Genomic DNA, 22,234 nt, shown 5'->3' on the forward strand with positions numbered 1-22,234 from the left:
TTTGGAGAGTGAAATTTGGTTTTGGCTTATGAAGTGGTAAGTGAACCTTATAAGGGTCAATTAGTGACCATTTGAGGTAAGTTCACCATAATTTGAAGAGATTTAGAGTGATGCAAACTGAATTGGTAGGCTGCCTAGGGTAACCAGTAGGGAGGCTATGATTCCAGCCCACTTGGACTGCCATATCTTTGGCTGTGTTGGTCCAATTGGTGTTTGGCCAATTGGACATGAAACTAGGCTTATAATGGCACATTTTTGCTGAAAAAACCATGCCCAAAAGACCAAAGCAAGAGGACCAAAAGTTGGCCCTAATCCGGATACCCTGCAAACAGCCCCTGCAGAATGACCAAATGAACAGTAACTGTTCATTTGGCCATAATTCACTGTAGAAATGGTAAATTGATCTGAAATTTTTACAGCAACAAGTTAAGACATAGAAAAACAACTTTCATGAAGAAACCTACCCCAAATTATGACCAGAACCTAATCAAATCATTGAGCAAAGTGAAGTTTATCAGTCTTGAGATTTCGAATTTTCATTTGAGCAGTAATGTTTGGATGGCTATAACTCTCTCTAGAAAACTCGGATTTAGGCGATTCTTGAACCGATGGAAACCTAAGGCATGGTAGAACATTTCATATGAAGAAAGTTAGACCAAATTATGAACTTAACTTGGTCAAATTACTGACCAAAATTGGACCAAAATCTGCCAAAACCCAAAATTTCAGCAGGAACAGTACACGTGAACAGTAAACTTATTTTGGCCATAACTTGAGCTACAAAACTCCAAATGGAGTGATTCAAAAAAATAAATTCAACTAGACAAAATAAGGAACATTTTCTATGAAGGAAGTTTTGTCAAATTCCAACAGTAAATCGACCAATGAAACAGTGCAACTTCGGAGCACCAAAATCGAAAATTGGCAATTTTGCCAAAATGACCTAAGCTTTGAGAAAGTGACCAAAACCAACAAGTTTTAAATGAAAAATGTAGTATGTTGGAAGTGCCAAAGTCAATGTACATATTTTCTATGCAAAAGTCAACATTTTAGTTGACTAATGAAGTGAATAGTGATATGAAAACTTGAAATAAGCTTGGAAATGGATTTGGTAATTGATTCCAATAAGTTTTAAATGCAAAATGTGGTACATCGGGAGTGTTAAAACCAATGTACCTATTGTCTATGCAAAAGTCAACATTTTTGTTGACCAATGAGGTGAATAGTGACACCAAAACTTGAAATTTAAAATTTGAAATTAGAAATGCATCTAGGGGACTTTAAATTGCAATTGGCAATTAATACTAGTAAATGTAAAACTCAAAATGTGGGATCTTGGTGTAATTAGAATTAATATATCCATTAAGTATAAAAAGGTCAACATTTTGGTTGACTAGTATGGTGAATAGTAATCAAAATGATTAGTGAATTAAGATGAAGACCTAGAACCAATTCTAAGCTTAAATGCTTAGAATTGTATGACAAATATGGACTATGCATCCTAGTCAAAATTGTTAAAAAAAAATTAGGCCATAAACTTGAAATCCATGAAATATTCATGGATTACTTGAAACATGAAAAATAAGTCACCTAATTGATGTGAATAGATAGTTAGGGCATATATGCCCATCACAAATGGAATTCATAAAATATTAGTAACTCAACTTGAAATATAAATTTGTAATTACATAAGTAGATTCTTGAATGTATAAATGAGAAAGGAAAAATGTTTTGAATACAATGGTACATGTGAACCATTGTTTAGAATTGTGATCAATATGAATAACATAATGAATGGATAAATAAACCATATTAATGTATGAATGAGACATTAGTTCTCATTATTGTAAAGAGGAGAAGTATTTTGAGTACAATGGTATAAAAGAATAATTGATGTGAATTGTGATCATATAAATGATCAAATGAATGTATGAATTATGATTGAAATTTATCATGAAATAATGAAGTCATAAAGCACAATATATTAACATTTTAAAGTATTAAATGCCCTAGTATTCCTAACAAGATTGGTTTGGATAGTTTGGCATGCCAATAGGGTATTGTTTTAGCAGTACTGCGAAAGGCTTTATGCCTGTATTCATGGCTTTATGCCCGTATTCATGGCTTTTATGCCCGTATTCATGGCTTTTATGCCGATTATGTGATATCATGGCTTTTTAGCCATACTGACTGCATACGTGGTTGGCGCTGCGTCCCATGGTATGACGCCGAGGCACCGCGGTGTCCAAAGGCACCAACGTTATCCACCCGCGTCCAAAGATAGGTTACTTGGGCATGGAAAAGTATAATCAGAATTGAACCGATCATAAAGAAAATACGAAAATTAAATATCAGAAATGATTATGATAGAATACAAAGAAACTCAAGATCATGAAGAAAATAATTAACAAAATGCATGAAGAAGTTAATATCATAAAACGTAATTAGCCCTCGACTAAACATTAAGTTGGTAATTATTCAGTTCTTATGAACACAATGGCTAAGAAATTATGATTTTTATTTGTATATTATATTTTCTTGTATTATTGGCACCACTAAGCTTTATGCTTAGCGCGTCGCTTTTGCAACGCGTAGGTACTGAAGATTTGGACAGAGGGCCCAGTAGACCACAGATTCGGTAAGGCAGTTCACAGTTCTGCATAGTGTCCGTGTCACCTCACAGGCTACAGTGCATTGGTAGGACACTAGGTTTCATTTTGGTATTTTGTAACTAATGTTTATTTTCTCATATGTAATTGAATGTATGTAACATATTTTGATGTTCATGTCAATAATGAAAATTGTATTTGTGAATGGAAGAGTGAATGTCTATTTATGACTTGTACATGATTAACAAATGAGATGAATGATTGAGAAATGAATGTGAACTGAAAAATATTGAGATTTTGATATTGAAGTTTGAGAGTGATGAGATGATTGAATATGATCATAGGAAGTGTTTTTCACAGGTTCCGAAGAACTGTTTTCTTCATTTTTAGCCGGTACTCCGCCGGATTTTCTATAAAATTTTCGGAACCTCAAATAAATTACAATTTCAATAAATGAATTATATTTCACAAGTTATTTTCAAAACTATAATAAAAACGAATTAAGATAAAATAGAGTGCTCCGGCACACTGAGTGGCATAACTTGCTCGGCTACACTGTAGTCGGGTAAGGGGTGTCACAGTAGGGTTTATGTTAATTAAAATACACCCTAGGTGCCTTGAGAGAGGACTTAGGATATCTTAAGATTAATTTCCATCAAGGCAAATAATTCTCAATCCAGTAAATTGACAAGATTATATCCATATTAAGATTAAAGTGTAAAATCTTAATTCTGGAATTATTTCAAAATAGACTATTCCATTTTAAGTTTATTATTCTAGCGTTTAAAATAAACAAGTTTCATTTCCTCATTTTATTCAACAGCCTAGACAACCAAAATCACTGTGTAGTTTGGTATTTACTAATTAAGTTCCTTATGGGACGATACTCTACTTACTACTTTATTACTTGTTTGCGATCCGTGCACTCGCGGGGTTATAAAAACCAACAAATAAGTTTTTAGCGCCATTGCCGGAGAATTTAATTTTAGTAATATTAGGCGATAAGTAATTTAGCTGATTTAGGCATTTTCATTTATTGTTTAATTTTGTTTAAATTTTTTTATTCTCTTATTCTTTCTCAGGTAATTGGTTTGGTACATGACCAGAACAAGACCAGAGGAAGAAGTCTTTGATTTAGATCCAGAGATAGACAGAACCCTAAGAACTATCAGGAGGGAGAGGAAACGTGAAGAACAAGGTCAAAGAAATCCAGAAATTTCAAATATGGCCAACAATAACAACAACAGGCCGAGACTTTTCAAGGATTATGGAGCTCCCTCTATACAAGGATTACAACCTAGTGTTACAAGACCCATAGTGGATGCTAACAATTTTGAATTAAAACCGGCATGGCTCCAAATGATCCAACAGACCCAGTTTAGGGGTTCACCAACAGAAGATCCATACTACCACCTCCAGTGCTTTCTCGCCCTTTATGACACATTTAAGATGAATGGAGTCTCTGATCAAGCCATAAGACTCAGAGCATTTCCATTTTCCCTTCGAGATAGAGTAAGAAAGTGGTTACTTTCTCATCCAGCTAGAATATTCACCACTTGGGAAGACCTCTCACAAGCTTTTCTAGCAAAGTACTTCCCACCTGCAAAGACTGCAGGGTTGAGAGTTGAACTCAAAACCTTTAGGCAAAGGGAAGGTGAATTACTCTATGATGCATGGGAGAGATATAAAGACCTACAGAGAGAATGCTCGCACCATGGCATAGAAGATTGGCTCCTGATTCATAACTTCTATAATAGGCTACTGCCCTCTACAAGGAGCACATTAGATTTAGCAGAAGAAGGTGACCTAATGGAGAAAACAATGGATCAAGCACTTGAACTTCTAGAGAGGGTTGCATATCACAATTACGAGTGGTCAAATGAAAGGGGGAATACAAGGAAAACAGCAGGGATCCTAGAAGTGGATACCCTAAGCATGATAAATGCTCAATTTGACTAGCTCATAAAGAGGCTTGATAAAATGCAAGCCAATAATATAGGGATGAATAGTCAACATGATGACAGCTATGGAGGAGGATACATGGGTTTAGAGTATAACAGCTTCAGTGAACTCCCCACAGACAGATGAACTATGTGAATAACGGAGAGAACTTTAACTAGAGACAGCCCTACAATCCATATTCAAATACATACAACCCTGGATGGAGGAACCACCCAAATTTCTCATGGTTAAATTCACAGAATCAGCCAATGAATAAACAGCAAGGGTACAGACCACTAGCGCCCCTGAGATTTTAGAATAGGGGACAAAACCCTACACAGCCACCGCCACCCCCTCAGAGCCAACAACCTGAACCAAGTTCGACTATGGAATCCATGATGGAAAGCTTCCTAGTAGCCCAACAACAGTAAAATGAAATGATCAAACAACTAGCTTCCAAAATTGACCAATTTGCTACCCACAACAAGATGCTTGAAAATCAAATTGCTCAGCAAGCAATATCTTCAAGCAAAACTACTGGTAAGCTGCCTAGTCAACCGGAGATGAACCCAAGAGAGCACTGTAAGGCAGTTACATTAAGGAGTGGAAGGATTTTAGAACAGTCAAAAGAAGAACCAACTGAGAGAACCTCTGATAAATCTAAAAACTAAACAGAGGAGAAAAAGAAAGAAGCTAAAGAGATGCAATAAGAGGAAGCAAGGAAGGAAAAGAAGCTACCAGAGCCATATAAGCCTCCTCTACCCTTTCCTCAGAGATTTCAGAAAGCCAAATTAGATAAGCAGTTTAGAAAGTTTCTAGAAATTTTACAGAAACCCTATATAAACATTCTTTTTATAGAAGTACTCTCTCAAATGCCATCTTATGCCAAGTTCCTCAAAGACATTTTATCAAAGAAAAGAAGGCTGGAGGACTATGAGACTGTTGCTCTTACAGAGGAATGTAATGCCATATTATAGAACAAGCTGCCACCAAAACTCAAGGATCCAGAAAGCTTCTCCATACCTTGTCTTATCGGTAACATGAATATAGACAAAACCCTCTGATATCTAGGTGCAAGTGTGAGTCTGATGCCTTTGTCAATATGTAAGAAGCTTGATGTGGGAGAACTTAAGCCTACAATAATTTCATTATAACTAGCTGATCGATCTGTGAAATACCCTATGGGCATTCTAGAAAACATCCTTATCAATGTGGGAAAATTTTTTATCCTACTTGATTTTGTTTTACTGGAAATGGAGGAGGACGTCCAAATCCCTATAATCCTGGGAAGACCTTTTTTAGCAACTACTGGAGTTGTCATAGATGTTAAGAATGGACTGCTAACTCTCAAAGTAGGAGATAAAGAAGTGGAGTTCAACATATTCAGCGCAATGAAACACAAACTCGTACCTGATGAATGCTTCAAGGTTGATATCTTTGACAAGAAAGTTAAAGAGGAATTCATTAAAGCACACCTTGAAGATCCTCTAGGAGCATCCATCATGCACAGCCACATAGCAGAGAAGGAGAACACGGATATTGCAGCTTGTGCGCAATCCTCAATAGCTAATCAACCCCTACTATTGGCTCAAGTTTTCGCTATAGAAGAGTTAAAGGAGGAACAGCCTAAAGGCAAGCTTCAAGAAAACACCAAACAGGTAGAACTAAAACCTCTTCCCTCTACACTAAGGTACGCATTCCTGGACTTAAATTCTGAATATCTTGTTATTATCAATGCCAGTCTATCTGAAATAGAAGAGGAAAAATTGCTAAGGGTACTTAGGACCCATAGCAAGAGCAGAGGGTATAAAATAGAAGACCTGAAAGGGATTAATCCTTCCATTTGCATGCATAGGATACCTATGGAAGAAAATAGTAAACCCACTATTGAACATCAAAGGAGACTTAACCCAAACAAGGAAGAAGTAGTAAAAAAGGAAATTTTGAAACTATTAGATGCAGGTATTATATACCCAATCTCTGATAGCAAATGGGTTAGTCTAGTGTATGTAATGCCTAAGAAAGGTGGGACAACTGTCATTGAAAATGCAAATAATGAACTAATCCCTACTAGGGTAGTTACTGGTTAGTGCATGTGCATAGATTATAGGAAATTAAATAGTGCCACCAGAAATGACCATTTTCCTCTTCCTTTCATAGACTATGTAACACCCCTCACCCGACTACAGTGTAGCCGAGCAAAGTGTGCTACATTCGGTGCCGGAGCACCCCATCTTATCTTACATTATTCCTTTCATATTTTGATCTCGTTATATTTTAATATTAATTATTTTTCGACGGAGAAACCAGCGGAGTTTCCCCTATTTTATTACCAGTTGACGTATTTTACTATTTACCTGTTTGAAAGTTTCAATAATATTTTGCAAATAAAATCTCATCAATTATTTTCATAACCATCTCATAATTCACATCTCATTCATATATCTCAATTTCATATTCATTTTCATGCATTATCTATATATTTCAACTCTGTCTTCGAATCCATACAATCTCATTCATGCTCAAATCACATAAGTAAAATTTTCAAATTTCTTTAATTTACATAATTTCATAATTTACATGATATATAAATTAATTACATATGAAAAAGCTAATTTATTAAATTACATTACATTTCTATTAATTACCTGCTCATAATCTACATTATAATACAATATCTAGCATTTTATACTAAATACAAAATATGATCTATATGGGCCCTATCTACATGCATTGCTGAGGAGGTGACAACCTTGAATACTTCAGCCACTTCTGCAGATCTGGACTCCAAAAATCTTAGTCAAAGTACCTGCGCGAGGAAACAAATCCATCGCGCTAAGCATTGCTGCTTAGTGGTGCAATAATAGGACAAGAAAATAAAATATACAAATAAAGAAAGAACGAAGCATAATTTGAATATTTAAGAATCAATTTAATTTAATACAATGTGTCTACTATTAATTATCTTTTGTTCTCATTTGTTTCGCTTTGGAAGCGTTTAATTCCGAAATTCACAGTGATAATGTACAACATACAGAATTAATAAAAATACTCAGTTTATATTTATATGGCAATGGAAGGTACATTTAAAATATTTAGTTAAGTTATACCTATTTTTGCAATTCTTTTATCATTTTACTTAACAATTTTTATGTGGTTTGGATCATTTCATAATTCTAACTAATTCTTTTGAAGTCTTATTAACTCATTTATTTGATTTCTAATATTTTTAATTACTAATAGTCTTAATTTATTTCAATAAATTACATTGCCCAAGTAACCTACGACAGGCTGACTAAACTGGATAACGGGTCGTTGGCACTGGACACCGCGGTGCCTCGGGCCGTCATACCATGGGATGCAGAACGTCAACCACGTATGCAGTCAGTATGGCTAAAAAGCCATGATAACACATAATCGGGCATAAAAGCCATGAATGTTGGCATAAAGCCATGAATACGGGCATAAAGCATTAAATACGGGCATAAAGCCTTTCGCAGTACTGTTAAAACAATACCCTATTGGCATGCCAATCTATCCAATCTGACACACGTGTCTAGGCAATACAAGGGCACATAATATCATTAAATATTAATACATTGTGTTTTATGAATTCATTATTTCAAGATAAATTTCAATTATAATTCATACATTCATTTGATCATTTATATGATCACAATTCACATCAATTATCCTTTTATTCCATTGTACTCAAAATACTTCTCCTTTCCATAATAATGAGAACTAATGTCTCATTCATACATTAATATAGTTCATTTATTCATTTATTATGTTATTCATATTGATCACAATTCTAAACAATGGTTCACATGTACCATTGTATTCAAAACATTTTTCCTTTCTCATTTATACATTCAAGAATCTACTTATGTAATTACAAATTTTATATTTCAAGTTGAGTTATTAATATTTTATGAATTCCATTTGTGATGGGCATATAAGCCCTAACTATTTATTCACATCAATTAGGTGACTTATTTTTCATGTTTCAAGTAATCCATGAATATTTCATGGATTTCAAATTTATGGCCTTAATTTCTTTTTAACAATTTTGACTATGATGCATAGTCCACATTTGTCATACAATTCTAAGCATTTAAGCTTAGAAATGGTTCTAGGTCTTCATCTTAGTTTGTTACTCATTTTGATTACTATTCACCTTACTAGTCAACCAAAATATTGACTTTTTCATATTTAAGGGATATGTTAATTCTAATTACACCAAGATCCCATATTTGAGTTTTACATTTGCTAGTATCAATTGCCAATTGCAATTTAAAGTCCCCTAGATGCATTTCTAATTTCAAATTTTGAATTTCAAGTTTTGGTGTCACTATTCACCTCATTGGTCAACAAAAATGTTGACTTTTGGATAGAAAATAGGTGTATTGGTTTTAACACTCCAAACATACCACATTTTGTATTTAAAACTTGTTGGAATTGATTGCCATTACCATTTCTATGCTTAAAACCAAAAGGGCAGAATTTTAAGTTTTTGAAGCTTAACTTTACTGTTCCATTAAGCCCTGTTTTAGTGGGAATTTGAGGAAATGGTAAACATGAAAGTTGTTCCTTATTTTGTCTAGTTGAATTTCCTTTTTTAAATCACTCCATTTGGAGTTTTGTAGCTCCAGATATGGTCCAAAAACCATAGCTGGCCAGATTGCCAAAACTGCAGAATTACCAAATCTACAGTAACATGAACAGTGACTGTGACTGCCATTTGGGTTAGGTTCTGGCCATAATTTGGGGTAAGTTTCTTCATGAAAATTGTTTGTCTATGTCTTAACTTATTGCTGTAAAAATTTCAGGTCAATTGACCATATCTACAGTGAGTTATGGCCAAATGAACAGTTACTGTTCATTTGGTCATTTCTGCAGGTGCTGTTGCAGGGTATCCGGATTGGGGCCAACTTTTGGTCCTCTTGCTTTGGTCTTTTGGGCATGGTTTCTTCAGCAAAAATGTGCCATTATAAGCCTAGTTTCATGTCCAATTGGTCAAACACCAATTGAACTTACACAGCCAAAGTTATGGCTGTCCAAGTGCACTGAAATTTTAGTCACCCTGCTGCTGTCCCTAGGCAGCCTACACATTCACTTTGCATCACTCTAAATCTCTTCAAATTATGGTGAACTTGCCTCAAATGGTCACTAATTGACCATTAAAATGTTCTTTCACAATTTCATAAGCTAAATCCATGTTTCACTCCCAAACCCTAGCTCATTTTCAAGGATTACACCAATTACCTTAGTTAGCACACCAATTCATCATACATATATATATATACCTTAAACATCATCTTTAGTCCACTCTAAGTCCATCAAAAACACTTAATCTTGTTCCTCCCTAGGGCTGCCAAAATTCATTGTATACATACACATAAATTCCATTCATTTAATTCACAAATTCTTGCTTATTTTAGGTCTCTAATCATGGAAAGAGAAAGATGTATGCATAATAGGCACTAACCTTTTTGAAACCAACCTTGAGCTTGTTATTCTTCAAGATTTCCACTAGAATCATAATAATCATAATCAATTATAACTTCACTTTCCTAAATTAAATATCCAATAAAAATTCAACAAGATTTCCCCTTAAATTGGACTAAACTCCTATCATAAATCTTAAATCCACAACCACCCATTAATACCCAATCTGGCAGCTTGTGCATTCAAATTTATATATAATGATCTAACCGTTAAATAAATCCCAAATTTTAACCATATATTCAAGATATCCCTATACAATATCAGTAAAACTTTTAGCATCAAATAATCTCTATATCATGAGATATCAAAACATTCATTCAACCCTTCAAAATCTGAATTGTTGCAGAAATCAGTCTTACTCAGACAGCTCATGCAAAACAATTTATATCTCATAAACCACAAGTCTAAAATTCACCAAATTTCAACCCAGCAGCCTCAACATCCCAAATATCATTTGTACCAAATTTCATAATTTTATAAGCATCCTAACTATTTATTTTTCTCAAATTTCAGTAGCCAAAATTCAGAATTTAACCTACAGACAGCCTATGTTCAACAATATATTTCTCCAAATCCAACCGTTGAACAATCACCAAATTTTAACCATAACTTCCACACATACATACCTCAGACATATCCAAAAATCTGCCATAGATGTTGAGCCAAACTCACCTGGACGGAAGAGAAACATGCTGCTCTGCTGAACCCCTTTTTCTGCTACTGTTCATCTCCTTCTCCTTCTTCCTTTCTTTCTTTCTTTTCCTTTTCTCTCTCTTTCTCTCTTATTCCAGCCCGTATGAAGAAGGAAACTGCTAGTTTCCTTTGTTTTTTATCTCATTTTAAGTCATTTTTATCTCTTTTTATTGGTTTGTCAAATGGTGATTGGAGGGGGGCTTTTAAATGACATCATCATATGTCATAATTAAGCATTTTCCTTCATTTTCTTTTCTTCTTTTCTCTACTCATTTTCAATTCAATTTTTAGCAATTTTTATTCATATTTTAGATCATTATAATTATTTACTTAACTGAACAAGTCGGCCAAAAATCACCTCTGAAGGCAAAATGACCAAAATGCCCTCCGTTTGGCTTAACGGGTCAAAATTGTCTGTACCGATTGAAAAATTTTTCTAATTATCTTCTTGGCATTCTAATGCCATAAGAACCTCAATGACCCTTCTCTGGAGTCCCAAAAATTATTTTAAAATTTTTCCCCTGGGTCTAGGGCTCCTCGTTGCGAGAACCGCAACTTCCCTCTGGTTACCCTTCGCTAGGGCACCTACTGCTTAACTTGGTTGTATTTTATTTCTAAAATTTTTACTAAATTTTTCTTATCAATATTTGAGTTAATTATGGTCCCCCACTTTAATTTAAATATTTTTTTCCGGACGTTCTAGCTGTCCGGACCGACACCGGTCACCGGAACAGTAGAATGTACGGAGTTGCTACCGGGAGGGTGTTACAGACTAAATGTTAGAAAGATTAGTAAAACATTCCTACTTCTGTTATCTAGACGGGTATTCAGGATTCTTTCAAATTTGTATTCACCCAGAAGACCAAGAAAAGACCACATTCGCATGCCCTTATGGAACATTTGCATATAGAAGAATGCCCTTTGATCTTTGTAATGCCCCTGCCACTTTTCAAAGATGCATGATGGCCATTTTTTCTGATTATATTAAAAATATTATGGAGGTTTTTATGGATGATTTTTCTGTCTATGGAACTACTTTTGATGATTGCCTAGCTTACTTATCAAAAGTATTGCAAAGATGTGAAGAATCAAACCTGGTCCTAAATTAAGAAAAATGCCACTTCATGGTAAGGGAAGATATAGTTCTTCGATATTTGATATCAGAAAGAGGAATTGAAGCTGATAAGGCAAAAATTGAAATCATTGAAAAAATGCCACCACCAACATTAGTCAAAGGAGTACGAAGCTTTTTGGGACTGCAGGCTTCTACAGAAGATTCATTAAAGATTTTTCCAAAATAGTTAAGCCACTTACCAACTTATTAAGTCGAGATGTTCCCTTTGATTTTGATGAAAATTGTCTTGTCTCCTTCAACAGGATCAAAGAAGCCCTGATTTCAGCACCAATAATGCAACCACCGGATTGGGAGCTACCATTCGAGGTGATGTGCAATGCAAGTGACTATGCAGTTGGAGCAGTGCTCGGGCAAAAAAAAGATAAAAAGCTCCATGCCATTTATTACTCTAGCAAGACACTTGACGACGCACAAATCAATTATGCTACCACAGAAAAGGAATTCCTAGCAGTAGTGTTTGCAATTGACAAATTCAAATCCTACCTAATTGGGTCAAACATCATTATATTCACAGATCATGCTGCCATTCGGTACCTTTTGAATAAGAAGGAGGCAAAACTAAGGCTGATTCGATGGATTTTACTCCTGCAAGAATTTGACCTCGAAATCAAGGACAAAAAGGGATCAAAAAATGTAACAGCTGACCATCTCTCCAGGCTGAAACTGGAATATACAGGGGACATCGAGGATTTACCAATTAATGATTCATTTCCTGATGAGCAATTACTAGCATTCTCCTAAGCTCCATGGTATGCTGACTTTGTTAATTTCCTTGTATGTAGGGTATTGCCTCCAAACATGACTTATCAATAAAAGAAGAAATTTCTGAGTGATGTGCGATTCTACACATGGGAGGAACCTCTACTGTACAAGAAATGTAATGACGGGCTAATAAGAAGATGCATACTGAAAGAGGAAATAGAGAGCATTCTGCAATGCTGTCATTCATCATTATATGGATGACACTTTGGTACCACAAAAACAGCAGCCAAGGTTTTGCAAGTAGGGTTTTACTGGCCACATCTATTCAAGGACGTAAGGTCCTTTGTGCTAGCTTGTGATCAATGCCAAAGAACGGGAAATATTTCAAGAAGGAATGAGATGCCCCTGCACGGTATACTTGGGGTTTTTTGCCGTACGAGTGTGCCATAGAAAGGAAAATACGAAAAAATGGTTGAAAATCGAAAAATTACCGGAGTGGGGTGAGTTGAAAATACAGACGCGAGTCAAAATAGCGTCTTTAGTCGGGACACTATAAAAAATAGCGTGCGGAGGCAAAATGAGTAGGACGCTGTTAAGAACAGCGTCCAAATCAGCGGGACGCTATTCTTAACAGCGTCCAAATGATTTTATTTATTAAAATATTATTTATATTTTATTTAAAATATAAAATAAATTAAATCATAATATTTAATATTATATATTACAATATTTTTATTATAAATATTATTTATTAATTTAAAATTAAATTAAAATTTAATGAAATAAAAAATTAAAATTAAAAAATAAATAATTAAAAAATTTTAATAAAATATAAATATTATTTTAATAAATAAAATTATAATATTTAATATTATATATTATAATATTTTTATTATAAATATTATTTATTAATTTAAAATTAAATTAAAATTTAATAAAATAAAAAATTAAAATTAAAAAAGTTTAAGAAAAGTTGGACGCTATTATAGTAGCGTCCAACTTTTCTTAAATTTTTAATTATTTTATTTTATATTTTAAATAAAATATATATATTATTTTAATAAATAAAATTATACGCTGTTAAGAATAGCATCCTGCCCATTTGGATGTTGTTCTTAACAGTGTCTCACTCATTTTGCCTCTGCACGCTATTAAAGATAGCGTCCCAACTAAAAACGCTATTTTGACTCGCGTCTGTATTTTCAACTCACCCCACTTTGGTAATTTTTTGATTTTCAACTATTTTTTCGTATTTTCCTTTCCATGGCACACTCCCATGGTAATTAACCCGTATACTTGAGATCGAACTGTTTAATGTGTGGGGAATAGACTTCATAGGCCCATTCTTAACTTCCTTTGGAAATAAGTATATCCTAATTGACGTCGACTATGTGTCAAAATAGGTAGAAGCAGTAGCCACACTAACAAATGAGGCAAGAGTGGTAACGAAATTCCTCAGAAAGAATATCTTCACAAGATTTGGCTCACCAAGAGCGATAACTAGCTATGGAGGAAGTCACTTCTATAATCGACAATTTGAAAATTTATTAAAGAAATATAGAGTATGTCACACCTTACCCCTCTGTAAGGCATAACATGATCCCGTAGAATACCTAATGAACTATCGAACTTCACCTACCGATAACTCATTAAGTACCCTACAAGGGATTTTAAAACAATTTTCTTATTTTTGATAAGTGGTGAGCATTTCTAATAAGTATTTAAAACATGTAATTAAGTGGAAAGCTAGTTGGAAATTTTGGCCCATTTTATTTTTCCGCAAATTTTGTAAAAATTTTGATAGAGTTCCCTCTGTATTTTGAGAAAACAGTTCTTCAAATACCTGTAAAAAGCACTTCTAAAAATTTTTCTTGTCACGACCCAACCTATGGGCCGGACCGGCACTAGGACCTGGGCCAGCCTAAAGCCCCCGAGGCCCGTAGTAAGCCTTAACTGTTCATTTACCCAATTCTAAGGCCCATTGGGCCCAAATTCAAGAAAACAAACGGACAGAGTCCGGCCATAAAATGGACTTTCCAACGGGGAGTTTTCGACTCACCCGACCTGTAAACACAATATATAGTCAATTGGGGAGCTCAGCTCACCCTCCACATACTCATCAACATAAAATAAATGGGAGCTCAGCTCCCTCATCCAATCCATCAAACATGCATAGCACATTTAAGTTTACAGGTCCAAAAATAATAATTTAGTTTACAGACCCAAATCAAATAAACATTTCTAACACATGCGGAAATTCTAAGATTTAACAAGTTTATACAAACAGTAGTAATCGACCTGCGAGGGAGAAAGCAGGTTAACCTCAAAAAAATATCCTCCTGTGGCCTGTAAAAATTTTTGAACAGGAGTGAGCGTTCGACTCAGAGAGTAAAATATCAATTTTAACCATAATCTCTATAACTATCTCAGAACTAATGCACTCGTAGCGTGAAATGCAACATCAACATCATATTCACATCATAGCATCAAAAAGGTAATTTGGAGCACTCACGCACCCTGTAGCATCAATCATAATATATTGGGAGCTGATCCCCTATACAGCTCTCTTAGATCCAACCTGGTGCCAGCGAAGAACTCAAGCCGGACTTTCGCTTAATAAACCAAATCGAGGGTCCCAGCGAAGAACTCAAGCCGTGACTACCCCTCGAAGGAACGTCCCGCCAAGAACTCAAGCCGTGACTACCCCGCCCTATCCATAGTCCACACCACATCACACGCACGCCAACGCACGCACACTGCTCCAAATTACCACAACAACACTCATGGCACATTAACAGTTATGAATGCAACATAAATCGTGCCTAGAGTTTAACTACATAAATATATGCATATAAGTGATGCATGGGCATGCTGAACATATAATAATATCGAAATTATAATTAAAATTAATATTTTACTCACAGACTTGACGACAATCACTGTGGCGGCTGGGCGGAGGAAGAAGGCTGTCCCGGCTCACCTGACAATTACATTACATTTATTTAACACAAATGACTCAATACAAATAAAGAAAAGACCAAATACGTCCTAAGTCATGCCGAAATCCCAGAGTCTCCCTATACCTAGGACCTACCCAACCTGCAAAAGGGCTCAAAACACACTTCTATATCCACAATCCATATATCCACAACTCAATCACATCACACAGCCCATCCTGGGCCCATCAAATCAATCATTCATCACAATATGGAAAAATTTCAATTTAGTCCTTATAATTGATCATTTTTTCAAAAAATTGTCCAAACAAGCTCTAAAAATTATAAAACTTTGCCCCGCGGTCCTTAGCAATATTACTAAGCTATTGCAAAAAGAATCGTAATTTTCTAAGCTACCACGAATATTTTATGAATTTTTAATCCTATTTAAGCACTAGAAAATTACGAAAAAGCAAGGTTCGGGTTTACCTTTGCCGATTCCGACTTGAACGCTGCCGATGCCTGACAATGGTGGGGTAGCCAAAACCTCGATCCAATTCGGAGACTTTTCCGGTAGCTGGTCTGTCTGGCCGGAAATTCACAGATCCGGACAACTGTCGAATTTCCGCGAATTGAGGATACCTACACGAACCCCAATAATAATATATAAAAAATCAGGGGTGTTACATTTCTCAACAACTGCTTCAATTTCATATTCAATCTCAATCAATTTCTCAACACATTTATCAATTTTCAAATTTCAAATCAACTATCCAATGATCATCAAAATACTAGCAATCCATTTCATTCAAATTAAATAAAATAGTTCCATTCATATTTCATTAGAAACAAAACAATTTAGATACATCATTACAAAATTTACATTAAGAGAATTTCAAACTACAATATATATATTACAACTTTATACAAATTTTATACAAACTGCTCAAGACCCATTTTTTTTCATGTCTATACATTTATGTGCAATATATACATCAAAAGAAATATTTACAGTTAGGGTATAAATTATACCCAAAGAACTCAAGCTGAATGATCCTCAATCTTCAGCAGCTCAGTCTGCTGCTCCTCTAGTCTTTAAATCTGCGACAGCAATAAAAGCTATTGCTGAGTACTAGGACTCAGTGGTGCACAACATACTAAAATAATCTTTATGCATAATATAAATCACATTTATTCAAAAATTTAACTAAACATGAGCATTAAACACAAAACACGAATTATGAAATTTTAATGCAAACCAAGTTCATTTCGAAGAATCAAAACACATTTCATAAAATCCACAGTTAGATCATGCCATTCGAAACAAATAGAATCTCAATAGCCAGAGGCTAAAGAGAAATCACATCACAGGGCTAGCTAGCTCAAATATATGGATATCCATTCACATCCTCTTCTACTGGCACACCTTAACACTTCTCCAGAGAATGAATCAAAATTCGAAACTAATTACCCCCACTAGTCGTGCTAGTGAGGTGTTCAAATATATGGTCATGACACTGTGGTTTCAAAACTTATTTTAACAATTTGCTAAACATTTTCATTTCAAATATACACAATAACTTTCACAATTTAAATCAAACATCATAAGAATGCCATAATTTAATATTTCACATTATTCAAAACAGTATGCAGAAGATAATTATAAAAAGTATACGTTGTGCACAAACCTCAAACGAGTCGCTTGCTGGCCTTGACTCGACTCCTTGGGTTCTGTCCCGGTATTCTTTTCCACTGAAACACATAATTTCACAGTGTTTCAGTACCATAACTTAGCATAAATCCAATAATAAATTTAACTTCACTTTTACCTAGCTCTAACGTGCTAAATTCGACGTTCTTGAAATTTTGTGTTTCGAGTTACTATTCACTGTACTATTCAAGTCAAATTATTGACTTTCTAAGGCTTAATAGGTATGGGAATTCCAACTTCATCCACATACCACATTTTGGTCACTAAACTTGTTGGTTTTGGTCATTTTCTCAAAACTTAGGTCTTTTAGGCAAAATTACCAAATTTTCAATTTTGGTGTCCCTAATTGTACTGTTTCATTGGTCAGTTTACTGTTGGAATTTGGTAAAACTTTCTTCATAGAAAATGTTCCTTATTATCTTAAGTTTATTCTCCTTTTTGAATCACCCCAATTGGAGTTTTGTAGCTCAAGTTATAAGCAAATTACTATTACTATTCATGCTGCAGAATTTGGTTCTGCAGATTTGTTGATCCAACTTCATTCAGTAATTTGATCAAGTTAAGTCCATAATTTGGTCTAATTTTCTTCATATGAAATGTTCTACTATGTCTTAGGTATCCATTGGTTTAAGAATTGCCTAAATCGGAGTTTTCTAGAGAGAGTTATAGCCATTGAAACTTTACTATTCATATGACAATCTGCAGTTCTGCAGATTCAGGTCACCAACTTTGCTCAGTAATTTGATTGGGTTAATGGCATAATTTGGGTTGGTATTCTTCATGAAAGTTTTAGATCTATATCTCATCTAACCCCTGGTAAAATTTCAGGTCATTTTGACCTGCCTAGCTCGAGTTATGACCAAATGAACAGATACTATTTATTTGGTTAGCTTGTGCAGAGGCAGCCTGCGATTTTCCGACTTCGGTCACTTTGTTCACTAGGTTTTAGTTACTTTTTGGGCAGGCTTCCTAAATGAAAATTGTGTCATTTAGTGCCTATTTTGATCCCCAATTGGTCCCATATCCATTGGACTTGTAAAATTTTATTTTTGATCCCTCAAAGGAAATTTTGGTCATGCTGCCAGCACATGACCTTATCCAATCCGAATTGGCTTTTAATTCCAACACTTCTAACACACCTCATTTGGTCACAAATGACCATTTTTCACTTCACATTAGGTCAAAGACACCATTTACAAGTTTTTCACATTTTTGGTCTCTAAACCCTAATATCCAAACCCTAATTCACTAACCTCATGCATTTACTTGATTCCATGCCTTTAACCATAATCATTCAATTAATGGAGGTCTATAAACTCATTCAAATCCATCAGACCACACAAATATACTCCCATACACCTGCTGGCAGAAATTCAATTTAGTCCCTCAACAATTTGTTTCATTTCATTTTAAGTTTATTTACAAGTAATTCAAGCTAAAAACATAACAACTAAACTAATCTTGCATCTTAAATCACTAACCTCTTGTGAAGTTTCCCAAAGCTTCAATTTCCTTTTTATTTTCCTTCAAATTTCTTTCTCAATAGGCTTGCCAAGATCCAAGAACAAGTTTTATTTAGGAAATTTGTGGGATTTATGGGGTTGATTCAAGCTTTAAAAGCTTGAAATTAAGTAGCCATGGAGGATTTAGTGAGAAAAGGGAGAGAGATGAGAAGCTACGGGAAAGAAATAAAAAAGAAGAAGAAGAAGATAAAATTTGGCTTTTCAATTTTATTTTTATTCTTTAATTTGACTTAGTCAATTAGTTAATTAAATTAAAATTAATTATGAAGTCATAGTTGCATCATCATGATGATGTCATCACCTTTTCAACTTTTTCATTTTCTCTTCTTTTTTTTTTTATTTTTCTATTAGTTTTTTAATTTAATTCTTGATTCCGTAATTTTTTTTTCTCCGATTTTATTTGACAGTTAGGTCAGGAGTCGGCTCTCGGGGTCAATTGACCAAATTGCCCCTCACCGGTTCATCCCGGTTTGCAATTAATTCCATATTTCTTCCGGCTCTCTGACCTAATTATTTGACTGGCTTAACAGATCTTTTTCGTGATTTTCTCTTTTCCACTATGTTTAAGGACCGCAGCATCACATTTTACTGTTCGAAATTTGGGTTTAAATCGACTTCGCAGTCGTTCCCGAGAAGGTCACCCATCGCTGTGACTCTCGGCTCGTTTAACTTCTTCTGTTCTGTTTTTCTTATTTATACTTAACTAATTGAACATTACTAATTATTTGTGTTTATGGCTTATCTAGTTGTCTTAAGTGTGGTTCTAATCCCCTTAATTGTTCGAACCGACACCGGTCACTGGAACAGTGAAATCTACCAGGCTATGCAAATAGGGGTGTTACAGAGTAACTCACAAAGTGGTAACTCCTTACCATCCTCAAACCAGCGACCATGTAGAAATTTCAAATTAGGAGCTAAAACATATCCTTGAGAAAATAGTCAATCGCTCAAGGAAAGACTGGTCCATGAAACTAGATGATGCATTGTGGGCATACCGCACTGCATATAAAACTCTCATTGGAACAATACCCTTCCGCTTGGTCTATGGGAAAGCCTGCCACCTACCTGTCGAACTTGAACACAAAGCCTATTGGGCCATCCAAACCCTAAACTATGACCTTAAAGCTGCTGGCAAAAAAAGACTTCTACAGCTCAATGAGCTAGAAGAGAACAGACAGGACGCCTGTGAAAACGCCAGGATCTTCAAGGACAAAACCAAAAGATGGCACGACAGGCACATCTTAAGAAAAGAAATCAAAGAAGGGGATCTTGTCCTATTGTTCAACTCCAGATTGAAACTCTTTTCAGGGAAGTTGAAATCAAGATGGTTTGGACCTTTTAAGGTAACCCAAGTCTTCCCGCATGGAGTAAGTAGAAGTGTGGAGCGAAACCTCAGGTGCATTTAAAGTCAATGGGCAGGGGCTGAAGTCTTACTTTCAAGGAGAACCCATAGAGAAGGGAGTCAATTGCACCTTCGACAACCCTCTAGACAGAACATGAACAATCAAAGCCAAGTCCAGCTAAAGACTATAAACAAGCACTTTTTGGGAGGTAACCCAAATTTTTCTGAATTTTCCTTCTTTCTCCTTCTTATTTTGATTTTTTTTTTTATATTCATTCATGTTTTAATTTGTAGGACCCCTAATATATCAATTATGGAAAAGCAAGGAACTGAAAGCAAGAGAGGAGAGGAATCATCAAGTGAAAACCACACAAGAGGAAATTGAACAAAAATGGGGAAGTAATCATGCTGTTAATTCTTGCATTCATCTCATTTATGTAAATAGGAATGGTCTGAGCACTTGATTTAAAAAAAAAAAAGGGTTACATGGGCCATGTAATTATTTACACGCTCAGTGTAACATTCTGGGGCCCGAAAATAAGGCTACATAAGGCTCTAGGAAGTTACATAGGTCCCCGATGTAATTTACACGGGCCGTATAACATATTTAGCTAGACAACTTGAGAGACAGGGAGTTACACGAGTCCCCTAGCTAATTTACACGGGCCGTGTATCTTAGCAGAAGTCAAAATTTTCGAACAGAAAATTACACAGGCCTATATGTCAAGACCCATGTAGTGATACATGACCCGTGTATCGTGTCGTAGAATCGACTCCTGAGGCAGGAAACGCGTGAAACGAAGGGTCACAATGACCCTTTAAATTCACCTCTCGTCCTTAAAATGTTCCCCATGCCAAAACCCTTCCTCTCCACTTCTCCTAGCCTATAAAAACCTCTCCAATCTCCTCTCCCCTAACCAAACCCTAGCTTTCCCTCTCCCAAAGTCTCCAATGGCTCCTGTAAAGAGATTAGCAAGAACAGTGGGCTCTCCCTCCAGACAAGGAAACAGTTCCTCACCCTTACCCCCACAGCCGTCACCACAACGCCCAAGAACAAGGGCAGCACCACCTCCACCACCTTCACTGTAACCCCAACAGCCACCATAGCCGGAATTCTCTATCCCTTGGGGATTCTGCGGCGATACCCATAGAGATCTATGCACCCGGCTTCACACTCGGAAAATAATCTCCGCAAAATACATAGATTTTGGGCTGCTTGAACAAATAGGGCTACAAAACGAAATCAACGGACTCTTTGATAATATTGGATGGACCAGATTCGCCCAACTCTAATTTCCTGCCTACCGGGATACCACATTACAGTTTTGGGGAGCTTCAGGGGTAGAATTGAATTTCAGCTCCTTGGTGTCGACCAGGTAATGAATATGGATGAGTTCAATGTCATCTTCGGATTCGATAGCACCGGACACCAAGAGATCCCGCGGAACCAGATGGTCTACAACAGCATTGACTTCTAGCATTCTATAGCCCCAAACATAGAGCCTTACAACTCCAGCAAGTCAAAATCTACAGGTATCACCAGTCCTGCTCTGCGTTATATGCACCAGTTAGCCACAAACACTAACATGGGTTGCGGTGATAACTTAGATGTAGTGAACGCCAAAGAACTCTTCTTCCTTTGGTGTATGGTCACCGGGCAGCGCTGCAACACTGGCTCCTTCTTCTGCAACCACCTTCATCGCTTATATCACCAGCCTACAGGGCAAATCGTACTTGGTGGCCTTATCACAGCCATCACACTCCACTTCAAATTCGTTCCAGGTCATCACAGGCTGCGCTCCATCGTCGGAACCTCAAAGATCAATCAGACCATCTGCGTATCCATAGGGATATGTAAGAAGGTCGGCAACACCTGCTACTTGATTGACGCTGAAGGGAATGTCATCCCTAGGAGAGACGAAGCACGAGAAGGCCCTGGTGAACCCTTACATGCCCAGGAGGAAGCCCAAGACCCACTCCATCATGAGTCTCCTGCTCGAGTGCCTCCATATACACCACCACCTGTAGACCCGGTCCTTGCATACTTGCAACGTATGGAGACCACGCTAAATAACAGAATGCAGGCACTCGAGGACAGCCTCCAGGAAGCCCATAACAAGCTGGACATGAT

The 22,234-nt window shown here is 35.9% G+C and overlaps 1 protein-coding gene and 1 long non-coding RNA gene across 2 annotated transcripts; one reads left to right on the forward strand and one right to left on the reverse strand.

Moving 5' to 3' along the window:
• Positions 1–14,671: 14,671 nt before the first annotated feature.
• LOC131170564 (uncharacterized) lies at positions 14,672–15,650 on the reverse strand. Its single transcript, XR_009141348.1, has 2 exons — positions 15,514–15,650; positions 14,672–14,937 (listed from the first exon to the last, which is right to left on the reverse strand). It is a non-coding gene; the product is annotated as an uncharacterized LOC131170564 (long non-coding RNA).
• Positions 15,651–19,726: 4,076 nt separating this feature from the next.
• On the forward strand, positions 19,727–20,488 carry LOC131177922 (uncharacterized). Its single transcript, XM_058143101.1, has 2 exons — positions 19,727–20,157; positions 20,398–20,488. Exons 1-2 carry the CDS (start codon positions 19,727–19,729, stop codon positions 20,486–20,488), a joined length of 522 nt encoding a protein of 173 aa, XP_057999084.1.
• The last annotated feature ends 1,746 nt before the right edge of the window (positions 20,489–22,234 follow it).

The sequence above is a fragment of the Hevea brasiliensis genome, chromosome 2 (assembly GCF_030052815.1).
Source record: "Hevea brasiliensis isolate MT/VB/25A 57/8 chromosome 2, ASM3005281v1, whole genome shotgun sequence".
Lineage (NCBI taxonomy): Eukaryota > Viridiplantae > Streptophyta > Magnoliopsida > Malpighiales > Euphorbiaceae > Hevea > Hevea brasiliensis.